The following is a 13,180-nucleotide window of genomic DNA, read 5'->3' as shown; positions in this document are numbered from 1 at the left end:
TTAAAGGACTTTAAACTGGGGAAACAGTAGAACAAAAAACATCTGTGATTTCAAAGTCATAACTTGATTAAGCATTGATATCTTAACGCCAGTCACCAGTGAACGCTCCTCTTTGTGGAGCACTTGCCCTAATTCTTTTTAGTTTCTCTTTTTTCTTTTCTTTTTGTACAGCTGTTAGTTTTTCAGATCTGTCCGTTTGTCTCCTGAGCCCCGTCCCACTGAGACAATGAGGTTTGCTGCTCAGTTGTTGTGGTCATGGTGAGTTGCAGCCGACTGACAGCACAAGTCTGAGTTGCGGATGAGAAGTGGGTCAGTCTGTGCAACAGTCTGCGCAGAGGACTCGCTGTGTCTGAGTTTTGTCTCCGAATGAAAGAAAAGCTTGTGCCAGATTTCTATCAGATTCTCCAGGATGTGAAAAGGCACATCTAAAAAAACAAACAACAAAAACAGAGGGACGTATCCCGTCTCAGAGAGACCAAATCTTTGAGCAAGTGTGAAAAATATGAGAGAAATGTGCACATGTACACACAATTTATATGGCATTGCGTAAATTTGGTTTAAGTCTTGTTTCATCTTCATTGAAGCCATTAATACCACCACTATGAAACCGTTTGATATAATTAGGCATTCAATGAGCTTTTCTCTTTTTTTTGTAGCTAATATGGGGGAAGAAGGAACTCAAAGTAAAGCCTGCAGCGTCTGGGGAAGCTAGCAACTTTTGCTTCTTTCAACTGCCTGGCTTATTCCTTGGACGCTGCCCATTCAGCACAAACTAACCTCTGTATTATTCATTGCTTGGCTCTTTCTCCCTCAAAAGCCAGCATCAGAGAGCATTTTACACATGATCTTCTTTCGTTATGATGAAATATTCCTTCTCATTTCCTCTCTGAAAAATAAATGAACAAGCTAATCGTTGAGAGTTTAATGTGTAGCCCTGCAGGAGGACCGTTTGTGTTTGGAAGGAAACAAGTTTTTCTCCTTCGCGCTGTACTTATGCTTTGGAATCAGCACGCCTAACTGAGATATGTTGAAGATCCGATGCCAGGTGCTCTTTGACATTTTCCATGTTGAAAACAGTAAGTGGGAGTAATTAACGGTTGCCTAAAAGTGTTAAAGGACAAGTGATTCATCTTATCTTTGTGCTGGGAGGACTAAAATGATTTAATTCTTAGCCAGCAAACTGCCAAACCTACGCAACCATCCATCAGCCTTATCAAACACTTTATACGATTTTACACTGATGTCTTTCTCCCCTCATTTCAAAGCACTGGCGTGCAGGACTTGAAGGCGCAACTTGCCTGTTGAGAATCTCATCATGTGCATATGTGGGGTGATAATAAATGCATTGTGTTTGTCAGAAATGGAGCAGACGGTCTCAGTGCTGCAAGGAAGACAGAGCAGATGCAAGACACACGACTTCAGCTGGAGCAACAATCTCCCTCTCACATGGCTCTCAGCGTCCCAGTCTCCAAGCAGGATCCTCCGATAAATTAGTGAAAAAAAAATATTTTAAACATCTTTAAACATCTATCTCTGATGGGATCTCACTGGATGTAGTGTAATGCTGGGTGATTATGTGGCTCATAGATCTACTTGCTTTGCCGAAGATTATTAACATCCTGTGTGGATATGTTTTCTGTTTTTGTTTACAGTATTCACAATTTAAGATGAACAAAATGGGAAAAAATATGTATCTTTTTCTTTCACTTTACAATTAGGCACTACTTTGTGCTCTATCTCCCAGAATGTTGCAATAAAAAACATTTATGTTTGTGTTTGTAACGTGACAACATGCCAAATGCTGAAGGACTATTTTATGGCACTATTTTACGTTGTCTTTCTTTTACAATTAACCTTGATGGATTTCTTCTCATACATTTTTCCTACTTTTCTGTCTCTCTTCTGTATTGCAGGTGTCTGGTGCACTGACCCTGCCTGTATCAGGCGAGGAGTCAGAGGACCAGCGCCATGACTGACTCTCCTGGTCCTGGTGGTCGTGCCTTAGTGCCATGGCCGAGGGTGTGGAAATGGGTTCTGGCTTCCTCGCTGGTCTCTGTCATAGCTTTGACTTTGCCAGAGAGCAGTAAGGCCTGTCCTCCACGATGCGAGTGTTCAGCTCAGCTGAGGTCTGTGTCATGTCAGCGACGGCGGCTCACAAACATCCCAGAAGGCATTCCAACCGAGACACGGGTCTTGGACCTCAGCAAGAACCGGCTCCGTTGGGTACAGTCAGGTGATCTGGCACCGTACCCCCGGCTGGAGGAAGTGGATCTTAGTGAAAACCTCATCGCCACATTAGAGCCAAATGCCTTTGCCGCTCTTCAGAATCTTAAAGTCCTAAAGTTGAGGGGGAATCAGCTGAAGTTAGTACCTATGGGGGCATTTGCCAAGCTAGGCAATCTTACCAGCCTGGATCTAAGTGAGAATAAGATGGTGATTTTATTGGACTACACTTTCCAAGATATGAGGAATCTTAAACAGCTGGAGGTCGGAGACAATGATCTGGTCTATATTTCCCACAAGGTAAGCTTTCCTGACAGTGCAACAGAAATGCTAACAAATTTGCTTGAGTGCCTCCTTTCAGTTTTTTTTTCTTTTTGCACAAAACAAACATTCTTGCCTTTGTGTATGTTTTGTAATGATTATTCTCCAATCCCATGTTTCTCACCACAGGCATTCTCTGGACTTCTGGGACTAGAAGATCTCACAATTGAGCGTTGTAACCTCACATCCATCTCTGGCCAGACGCTGTCATACCTCCACAGCCTGGTCACTCTTCGCCTTCGTCACCTTGGCATCACTGCCCTGGAGGATCAAAACTTTCGCAAGTTGTCTAATTTGCGGGGTCTGGATATCGATCACTGGCCATACCTTGAGTATATCTCTCCACTTAGTTTCCAGGGCCTTGATCTTCACTGGCTCTTCATCACCAACACCAACATCACCACTGTCCCTTCTAATTCATTCAAGAACCTGGTGCACCTCACCCATCTCAACTTGTCCTACAATCCCATCACCACACTAGAGCCTTGGGCCTTCAAGGACTTGCTGAGGCTAAAGGAGCTCATCATGGTAAGCACAGGGTTGCTGACAGTGGAGCCTCATGCCCTTGGAGGTCTCAGACAGATTCGAGTACTCAACTTCTCCTCCAACGACCTGCAGACTCTGGAAGAGGGGTCCTTCCACTCTGTTAACAGTCTGGAGACCCTCAGAGTGGACGGCAATCCCTTGTTGTGTGACTGCCGTCTGTTGTGGATCCTGCAAAGACGCAAGACCCTCAACTTTGACGGCAGAGTGCCAGTGTGTGCAGGCCCGGTGGAGGTGCAAGGAGTCAGCCTCAGCGCCTTCTCTGACTCTGCCCTCTTCGATCACTTTACATGCCAGAAACCTAAGATCCGCAACCGTAAGATGCAACAGGTAATCTTTTGAAGAAGCTAAAATATTCTTTAATGTTTGTGAGATGTTTATGTTTCATCCTGCATATGTTGAATTTTCTTTGTATTGTCAATCGTGTGCCCTATCACCCCTCCTAGGTGGTTGCTCGGGAAGGTCAGCCAGTGAGCTTTGTATGTCGAGCTGACGGAGATCCTACACCTGCCATCATCTGGATCTCACCGCAGCGTAGACGAATTACAGCAAAGAATTCGGGTCGCATCACTGTTCTCCCCAGTGGTACTCTGGAGATCCGCTACGCTCAACTCACTGACAGTGGGACGTACATCTGCATTGCCACAAACGCTGGAGGCAATGATACCTACTTTGCCACTCTCACAGTAAGAGGCCAGCCACTAGACTCTGCCTCCGCCTTCTTTCTGAACCGCTCTCTGTACAGCGGGGAGTACTTCAACGACACAAATCTAAACAGCACACGAGTTTTCCTCAAGTTCACCTTGGACCTGACCACCATTTTGGTCTCAACAGCCATGGGTTGCATCACATTTCTCGGAGTTGTTCTCTTCTGCTTCCTGTTGTTATTTGTGTGGAGCCGTGGACGCGGCCAACGCAGGAACAACTTCACAGTGGAGTACTCGTTCCGGAAATCTGAACCCACTACAGGGAGCTCTACAGGAGGGACCAGGAAGTTTAACATGAAAATGATATGAAACAACGCAGCCAGGGGTCCCTCGGGGGAGGCATGAGCACGTCCCAAAGACGTGTTTGACACACGCAAACACACACAGCCACTAACTCACAAAGAAGTTTGAGAGCACAATATTAGCTTGTCTCTATAGCTCTGCTCCAAATTGGATGCCCACCTCAAAACTAGAGTTGTGATTTAATTTGGCCTATGCTTGAAATTTTAATTATTTTGATGTCTCCACTTTGCAATGCTTTTCTTTAGATTGTGGTGTTGAATGCTGCTGTACGTAATAGCAGTAGAATTTAACTAATCAGTTATGCTTGCCAATAATGGTGTGAAATAGAAATCAATGATTAGTTAGATTTGCAACATGAACAGCACTTTCCTGATTATTTCAACAAATAAAAAGAAAAGGTTAGTAATTGGTAAAGGATGTCACGGAGGCCATCGATTTAAGCGCTCATTTGATCTTTACTTCTTTGTGAGATTCTGCCCAAACATGAGCTGTGTGAGTTTGGGACGAGTGTACCGGTCAAGCGGTGCTGCGGTTGCCTGTGACTCAGACAATTAAATTATGAACACCAAACACAGGCCACCGCAGGAACCAAATGAACCAATGCAAGAGAGCAAATGGTCCAGGTTGACAGGAACAGAGGGTATACTGGGTAGTACGAGCGAGAATACATAAGCCTTTTAGACCTGTGTTTCGCTCCCCTACACAAACCCCTGAACCCTGGTCTCTGCTGCATTGGTAGCCACCAAACCTTCCCGGTGCTGCCCGGGGGGAGCAGCCTGGAGAGTTGGGTCACACTCAGAGGCAGAGACAGGACACGTAGTTTCACAAGACAAACACTTCTCCAAATTGGGGATGACACACGGTAGATAACATATTGCACCTTTTCTCAGGAAGAGCGAAGTAACAAACCAACAGAAAAAGAGTTCATTGAACACATTTATTTGCTAATTGTAACATTCCAGCAATACGTATAGCCATAAAGCCAATACTGGAAATTTGTGACTGAAGAAACAAAGCCATAATTTATGTAGGTTGAATTTTTATAGAGAGTGTGCATAATTTAGTCATACAATTATCACTACTGCCATTTTACAAGCTGTCCTGGTATTCACAAGATTATCCGGTGTCACTGGGTTTGTTGTACGTTCCACAGAATAACACAAAACAAACACAAAGGAACAACAGTCATAGTTGCACAAAAGCAAACAAACCCAACATGGCACACACAAGCACAACATGAGTCCATAATTGTGACGCTGACTTCTCTTTCTGTCTCTGAAACGACCGGTGCATGAATGTCTCTGCCCCCCTAGCCCAGTGCATCCCCCCCTCAAACCCCACCCCCACACACTCCCACTGGGTCCTCCTTTGGGAGGGGTCCCTGGCTGGAGACTGAGGATTAAAATGTAAATGAAGTTGTGTTCACCCTACCCACACCATGTGCATCGTATAGTGGAGAGTAGTACTGTGGTCTTACTGACAAAAAAATAACAAAAAGGTTTTGTTATGTTTTTATTGTTTTTTTTTTTAAGTGTTACGTTGCATATTTGTTTGTCCCTTATTTTTATTCTGTTCAGTTGTTGTCTGTGAGCTTCTGAATGTTCACTGTGTTGAAGCACGTCATCCACCATGAGACGTTATTCTGTTCTCAACACCTCATAAAGTAAACTAAATGGAGCCTGCGAACAAACTACAAACTGCTCAGAAACTTGAGTTAATATAAACTGATGGTTTTTGTTGATGGCAAAAAAAGAAAAACTGTAGTTCTGATAACCTGAGCAAGGTGTTAAACTCAAGACATTGAGGGTCTGTAATTTGCAAGTCTTAGACGAAAAGTCACATAATTATGCCAATAGTAGAATGTCGTAGGACTTGACTGGATCAATTCAGCCATTTAGTTCAGGTGCATTGGTCCAGGAAGACATCCAAAAGTTGCAGAATGTCTGTACTGATGGTCTGGAGTCCAACACCCAGGAAGTAGATCATCAAGATTATATTGTTCATTATTTCAACAGGCAAAATTGTTTTGTTCGGGTGAAAAGCTCAGTGCCCACCGAGTTTTCTTTCAGTCTGAACAAACTACATTAATACGTATCAGTCTCATGCAATCAACGTTGAAGCTATATTCCAAGTTCATCAGAACTTAAACCACCTGAGTTGAGCACATTCTAGGTGAAGATCTAAAAACCAGTGGGATTTGCGAGTTCTGATTTGATTATAGCCGCAGATGCCAAAATTAAAATCTCAGAATGCTGTCATACCTAATCAGTCAGAAAACTAGGAAAATGTCCTTTAGTTTGACAGACTAAATGCTGTTAACATCACAAGCCCAAAACAAACTATTTCTCAATATTTTCAACTGGGTAAATGAAACAGAAATGTTATACATGTAAATGAGCAGTTTATTCCAGTCCGTTTCCCTTTTATATCAGACTTGAACTCAAGGGGATGAATGGGGCCCTTCAACTTAGTCACAAAATTAAGACATTTTCAACTTGAACCTATAAAAATTAAAGGCGCTGAAAGTAATGAGCTCATATGTCTGTGCCGGTTGCCACAGGTGTTAAACTTCACTCCATTTCAGCAGTTAGCAGTAATGGTCATTTGTCTCTTGGGTGGATAATTTACACCTCTTCTATGGTGCCTTACTTTTACCACTTTCAATAGATGTAATAGTGACTTCAAAAATCTGCATGCTACTTCTGTGACTTTCTTTGCAAAAAAAACCATCAAATTTGATCAGTAAGTAATTAATAGATGCAACCAAGTTGATTAGTATTGCTAGGATTAGCTTGTTAATAATTTGTCTAAGTAGTAGACAGAATGTTTTTTGAGAAAAGGTTTTAAATGTGGTTCACAGACAAAATACAGTGGTAGTTGAAAATTGTGTTCCAGTGACAAAAATACATGAAAGGGTTTTGAATCAAAATCTAAGTGCTAGCTTCAAAAACCAATTCTCATGTCCAGCACAATCTGGGCTTTCTCCCCTTGATTCAGATTGTCTCCGGTCTATTTTAGAACAGGCCAATCAGCAAACAGAAAGAGAATCATGAATGATGACATCAGTTTTTTAATCAACACTAGCAGCCACTTCGTTCGGATGAGCACTTCTCTCTCTTTGCAGTGGAGGATGTTTTTTTACAATGCAGGCGATTTAGTTAGCCTTGAATTGGCGCATCTCCTACGTCATGAGCAAACATTAGCAATTGGGTAAAATTTAAAACCTCAACACAGTCCACACCTCCAGGAAGCGTTCGTTTCTGAACATCTCAGAATCCAGACCATCTGTACGAACCAAAGTGTAGTTAGTGCAAGGGAGTGGTTGTTACCAGGCCGGGGAGCGCAAAATGTCAGGTTTTTTATGTTTCTGTGTTAATGAAGCCGTCCTGTTAAAAAGTTGCAACTCTGATCAAAAGAAAGGCCCTCTGTATTAGAACAAATTCATGGTTTGGGTATAATTTGCTGCAGGAAAGAGAACTCTCTTGTTCCTTTAAGATGATTTATGCAAACTCCGTTTTTGTCCCTTGTCAGGGATGACGAAGCCACAGATTCTTTGTCAAGATGAATAACTAAACAGCTGTTAAAAGATTCATGAGACAAAATGAGACTAGATGGCAAAGCTGGCCTGATTTCTACCACTACTGTTAATTGCAGCCATGTCGACTCCCGTGGTGTTGAGAACAGGACGTTGCCTCCATGGATGTCACTTCTCCCTAAACCATCCCTCTGGTGTTTCCATTTCCTGGTATTTCTCAGTGGAAATTAGGTTTAGAAGACAGTAAGAATGTCTGTAGTGATTGTTGATGGTGTTATTGTGTAAACATCATGCAGAATTGTAAGTGTAGATGACTGTTTCATTTCGTTTCTTTCTCCTGCCTCTAACTCCTTTCCTCCCCTGGTCGTCTGCCCCTTTTCTTTCTGTCGTCTTCTTAGCATTTCTGATCTCCGTTGTCCCTGTTCACAGTATTAGGCCGGAGTATGGTTGTGTGGTAGTAGATGCGTGTCCTGTGTGGTTGGTGAGTCGGTGTTGTAATGTAATGATTCGTCGCTACTCGTGATGCCACCAAACACAGAGCAGTGATTGGATCAGCGACTAAGATGAAAGGGGTGACCCAGGTTCCCTGAAAAAAAAAAAAAAAAAAAAACTAGTTCCCATGTCACACCCAACCATTTCTTTCAAACCTCACCTTTAGCAGACTGCACCAAGCTGTTCTGGGAACTATTTTGGATATGAGAACCAATGGACTGGACTGTATGTATGTTCTCAAGATGATACGTTCGTTATCTGATACTATTACAAATGTAAGAAGGGAGACTGAGTTTTCTTTTTTTTTTCTTTTCACACGTTTTCACCTTGCAGATTTAAGCTGCTCATTTCTAAAAAAAAAAAAAAAAAAGGAATGAAAAGAAGAAATTTTCTCTGTTCAGCCCTCATCTAAACCTTGAAGACTGGAGAAGCCATTTTTACACGTGATTTAAAAAAATCTGTGATGTGGCTTTTACTTGAAATGTCCTTGCAGAGGTTGGAACAGATTTGAGTTGTATGTAAAATATTTTTAGTTGATCATAATTTGTAGCATGCAATTATTTTAACAGTTCTCCCTAAAAAGGCACATTTGCTTAATATCTTGCTCTAAAGTCTTTACGGTAGCTGGCAGTGTTTCATGTGGGGTTTTTCTATTGGAAAGCAGCTTTATTAATCTGCTGCTGCAGTTGTTTTAAAAGTAGGTTGAGAGAATCCTGTGCTGTCTCCTTTGGTTTATCCTGGCCACAGCTCAGTGACATGTTGCCTACATGCATTTCCCTGCAAAAGTATTCAAACGCCTTGAACTTTTTTATATTGTCCCACCAAACACTTCTGTGAACCTCTGGCATAATCTCAAGTCTTTTTGAAACCTTGAAAACGTGACCTGTTCACCAATTTTCCCCAACAAATTCACGAGGCTTTCAAAGAATAGTTGTCTTCACACTGAAATTAAATGACACACCGATGGACCATTTGCCAATTAGGCAACCATTTAGTTTTACTTAAGGGAATCAAAGTGAATTTGACTTTCAACAAATATAAGTCGCAATTTTCCACTATTTATTTTCATTTTCCTTCCATTTTACAGTTTTGTTTTGGTCAATAACATCAAGCCCGAATGACTATGTAGATGTTAATGGTTGGAAAATGTTGAAAGCGTATGAATACTTTTACAAGGTACTGCACAAATCTTCTACAGCTGCAGAAACTTAACCTAAACCACAACAAGACAATTTCCCTTTGGGAACTCCTTATTAACACAAACAGTGTAAAATCCCAGACACTATAATTATACCATTATTTGTTGCAAATAATGGTATAATTATTCCATTTTTGCTTTGTTACACTTTCCATGCAGCTCCAGATTACAGACGACTTTCTTTTCATTATGTTAAACCGTGCTCTTACTATTATTATGTTTAATCTAACCTTTATAGCAGTAATTTCTGCAGCATTTCTCACCACCTCTGTCATTTCTGATTCTGCTTTGGCTCTGGATAAATCCATCTCTCTCTGTGCCCCACAGCTGCTTTTTTTTTGTTGATTGGATTAGACTGGAGCAGAATTTATCTGAGCTGAAACGAGGAGTAATGGGATGACGGAGGAGTGAGCTCTTCTGATTGGGTGTTTATTTGGCTTATTAGTTTCATTTCCTCTAAGAACACTGTACCGCCGAAACCCTAGATGAAATATTTTAGTCGTAGAATAATAATTTGGACATAAATTATATCTGCTGTCACGATTTTCTGGAGGCAAACTGTCACAGCGAGCAGGAATATTTCAGCAGATCACTGCTAAAGCACATTGGACAGATAATTGCTTCATCTTAACCTTGACCAGAGGACTGCAAGAATTCTCTGCGTTTTATAAGGTTACACTGCCACCAAGTGGTCAAAACGGGCAACAGCAGCATCTACAACCTTGCTGATGGGCCAGTATTTTTGTTTTGTCGTTTATTTTTTTGTAAGACACAAATAAGCAGATAGGTTAGAAACAAAGAAAGCAGACGGACTGTTACATTTATTCATCTGATATTTTTAGCAATACCAGTGGGTGTGTGTGGTAGGATTCATTCTGCCACACAATGCAAAATGGAGCAAAAGTCATGAGGATTGAGCTTAATTCGATTAAAAGCTGCAGGTCAGCCGGTGGAAATCGGTCTGTAAATTACATTCAGAACAGAAAGGCCAACAATCTGACATCTCTGTTCTTTTTCCGGTCAACAAATTTATTGGTCCCCCCTGGAGAGCAAAGAGACGCTCCAGCTTGTGGTCTCAACAGGCTGAATCTATGCATGCCTTTTGTATAAAGTGATTGGTAGTGCCAAACTCACACCTGCACCTGGACCGAGAGCCAGAGGTGCCATTTGTTGCTGCTCGTGAACAAAAGCAAACGTGCTGAATCCAACTGAAGCGAGGGGAGATGAGTCATGATGCATTCACGGATATTCAAACGGAGGGTGCGTCTTGAAGGAGAAACAAGTGTTTACTTGGGATGATTGTACTTTTACACATATCTTGTCACAAACAAATGATATGCTCTGATGTTCAAGCTGTAGATAGAGCGATTGATATTCCAGGCAGGTGGCTGGGACTGATCAATTCTGTATGGGGATAAGATTATTCATGGCATACTTTTACTGATTTTTATTCAATATTGTCACTCTCTTAAAGATCCTGTGGGGTTTGCACAAGGCGTGGAGAGCTCATGTAGATGTGGCCGGCACTTGTTCCCAGGTTTGCACTTTGATGAAGAGTTTTTTTGTTTTATTTTTGTCTTCTAAAAGCGAGAAAGTGCCAGATTTCTGCTTGTTTTATAAAAAATCTGAGTCAACTCTTCAATTTTCCCCACATTTTGGATGAATCTATTACACCAGATTTCTATTGCACAAGAGAGCAAATACTTGAAAACACATTTAATTCATTCCCTCACTTTGTTTTTTGACTCTTTGGCCTTTTCTCTTTATGGCGCCAGCCTCTTTAAGAATGTGTTTATTTTCTCTCTTTTTCTCTAATTGCCGTAATGCTTTTGTGTTTTTGTCAAACACAGTTGTTCCGAGCTCATAAACCTAGGAATGAGTGCCTGGATTTAATATGCCTTTAAAACGCATTCGTACCTTTTAACTTTTTCACATTCTTCCTAAATACGACCACAAACTTCATTATGTTTTCTATGATAGGATGACACAAAATAACACATTATGGTTAAGTTGACTGAAATTATAGAAATGTTTTTTAGAAATACAAATCTGAAAAGTGTGGAAAAAAATTGCATTCTGCCCCTCAGTCAGTCTTTTTTAGCACCATTTGTTGCTACGTTCAAGGCTACAAAGGTTTTGAGGTATTTCTCTACCAGCTTTGTGCTTCTAGAGATCGAAGGTGTTTCTTTTTCTTCTTTTCAACATAAGTCACCAAAAGTGATAAATCAAATAAAATCCATTAAAGTTTGTGGTTGTAAGATGACTAATGTGAGAAAGGATCAATGGACTCTAGAAATTAGTTTGAATTGTCTGATTAAATAGTGCATGGTGAGCCGTCACAACTAGAGATGAATGACAAATTAAGCTGACTGTTATACATCAAGTACCAAATTTAGACTCTGATCCTCTTTAGCATCATCACCATCTGACTGTACATTTTTAAAATGCACTTTTTTATGCCAGAATAATTTGATCCTTGGATGACAGGAACAGACCATGTAAATATTAGCTCTATTAGCCATATCATGTCATCAAATCTGTAGACTTCCTTGCCATGTCTGACAGAGGAAAATGACTGTTGAACTGTAAATAGTGTAGCTAGAGTAACATAGGATTTAACTGCTGCTTCTTTCCTCCAGGGATCACCCAGGTTTTGTTCAGTCCCATGGCTGTTTGGTCTCAAAGGGAAGGGTAATAATGTACTATGTCTATAAAGAACATATGGTTTCTTTTTTATTTCACTGTATGTTTTATATACTGTTTGTCTTGTAAATTAACTCCTCTTTCGTCATAAAAGCATGATGTGACTAACTGGAACCCATGTTTCTTTTTTTGTAATCCAAAAATCTGATTCAAGTAATAATCTGACTTGAATTATTTTTGCTAACTCAGTCCTGATATATACATATAAATATATAAGAATAGGAAACTGGAAGAAGTGAGTAAAGGTCATTAGCAAAAAAGGTCAAAAAGGTCGATAACATCTTAAGTGACCAAACTCCTTTTGAAGTCACTGAGATAACCCATTTTAATTAATGCTATTATGCAGCACAGGAACTTAATTTTACAATCTTCTCATTTTCTATTTTATTCTGTTCAGCTCGTTAAATGTTTCTGTGAAGGATGATGAAGCTCCTACTTCATCAAAGTCGGTCCACAAATTCTGTTTCACGTCATTTATATTTCAGAAACTTGGATCTTGATGATCCTTTCAAGTTCTGGAGAAGTTTTCTGGGGACTGATATTACAAAAATACAACCTTTTGGAAGGTGTGCGTCTCATGTAAAACTATCACAACATATCAGCTAAATAACATTGCACAAGCAGCTGAACACGATGGATGCAGTACGATGCATCAGTGCTAATCTGCAGCTGCTTGGCCTGAACGACTACCAAAACATCATGAAGGACAATGTCCAGCCATCGGTTCAAATCCCTAAGCGCACTTTAAGTTATGCATCAGGACAGTAATCCATACAACACCAGAGTGTCTGTCTATCTGTCTGTAAACTCATTTTCTCAATTATTCAAGCAAACAAGGAATGAATAACTAAATAAAGCTTTCAGGTTAGCCTTGTCAAGTATGGACTTAACCATGACTGAGATAGAAAAATAAATGCTAATCTTTGTTTTCGTCGTTAAACTGGGATTCTTTTCTAAATCTTTTATTGAACTTGGATGCGTTTATATTACAAATACCATTTAGAGGACATAATAAGAAGAAAACAAATCAGGACCAGTTTAATATACAAAAGCCTTGCCATATTTTGAAGCCTCCATGAGTCCAGTAATATCTAAGAATCTGTATCCAGTCTCTGCTTCGACATCAAATCACACTCCACTGAAGTAACAAAGCAT

General features: G+C 40.6%; 1 protein-coding gene across 1 annotated transcript in view; it reads left to right on the top strand.

Moving 5' to 3' along the window:
* The window catches only part of LOC129361948 (leucine-rich repeat and immunoglobulin-like domain-containing nogo receptor-interacting protein 3), a 39,988-nt gene extending 27,855 nt beyond the window's left edge, over window positions 1–12,133 (top strand). The window contains exons 2-4 of the mRNA XM_055033204.1: window positions 1,914–2,523; window positions 2,674–3,417; window positions 3,534–12,133. Of these exons, the coding sequence (XP_054889179.1) occupies window positions 1,969–2,523; window positions 2,674–3,417; window positions 3,534–4,103 (1,869 nt within the window). The 5' untranslated portion in view covers window positions 1,914–1,968 and the 3' untranslated portion in view covers window positions 4,104–12,133. The remainder of the gene's footprint in view (window positions 1–1,913; window positions 2,524–2,673; window positions 3,418–3,533) is intronic.
* The last annotated feature ends 1,047 nt before the right edge of the window (window positions 12,134–13,180 follow it).

Source organism: Poeciliopsis prolifica, unplaced genomic scaffold (genome assembly GCF_027474105.1).
Source record: "Poeciliopsis prolifica strain line A6 unplaced genomic scaffold, Auburn_PproV2 SCAFFOLD008, whole genome shotgun sequence".
Taxonomy (NCBI): domain Eukaryota; kingdom Metazoa; phylum Chordata; class Actinopteri; order Cyprinodontiformes; family Poeciliidae; genus Poeciliopsis; species Poeciliopsis prolifica.
This window is presented reverse-complemented; position numbering and strand designations above follow the sequence as displayed.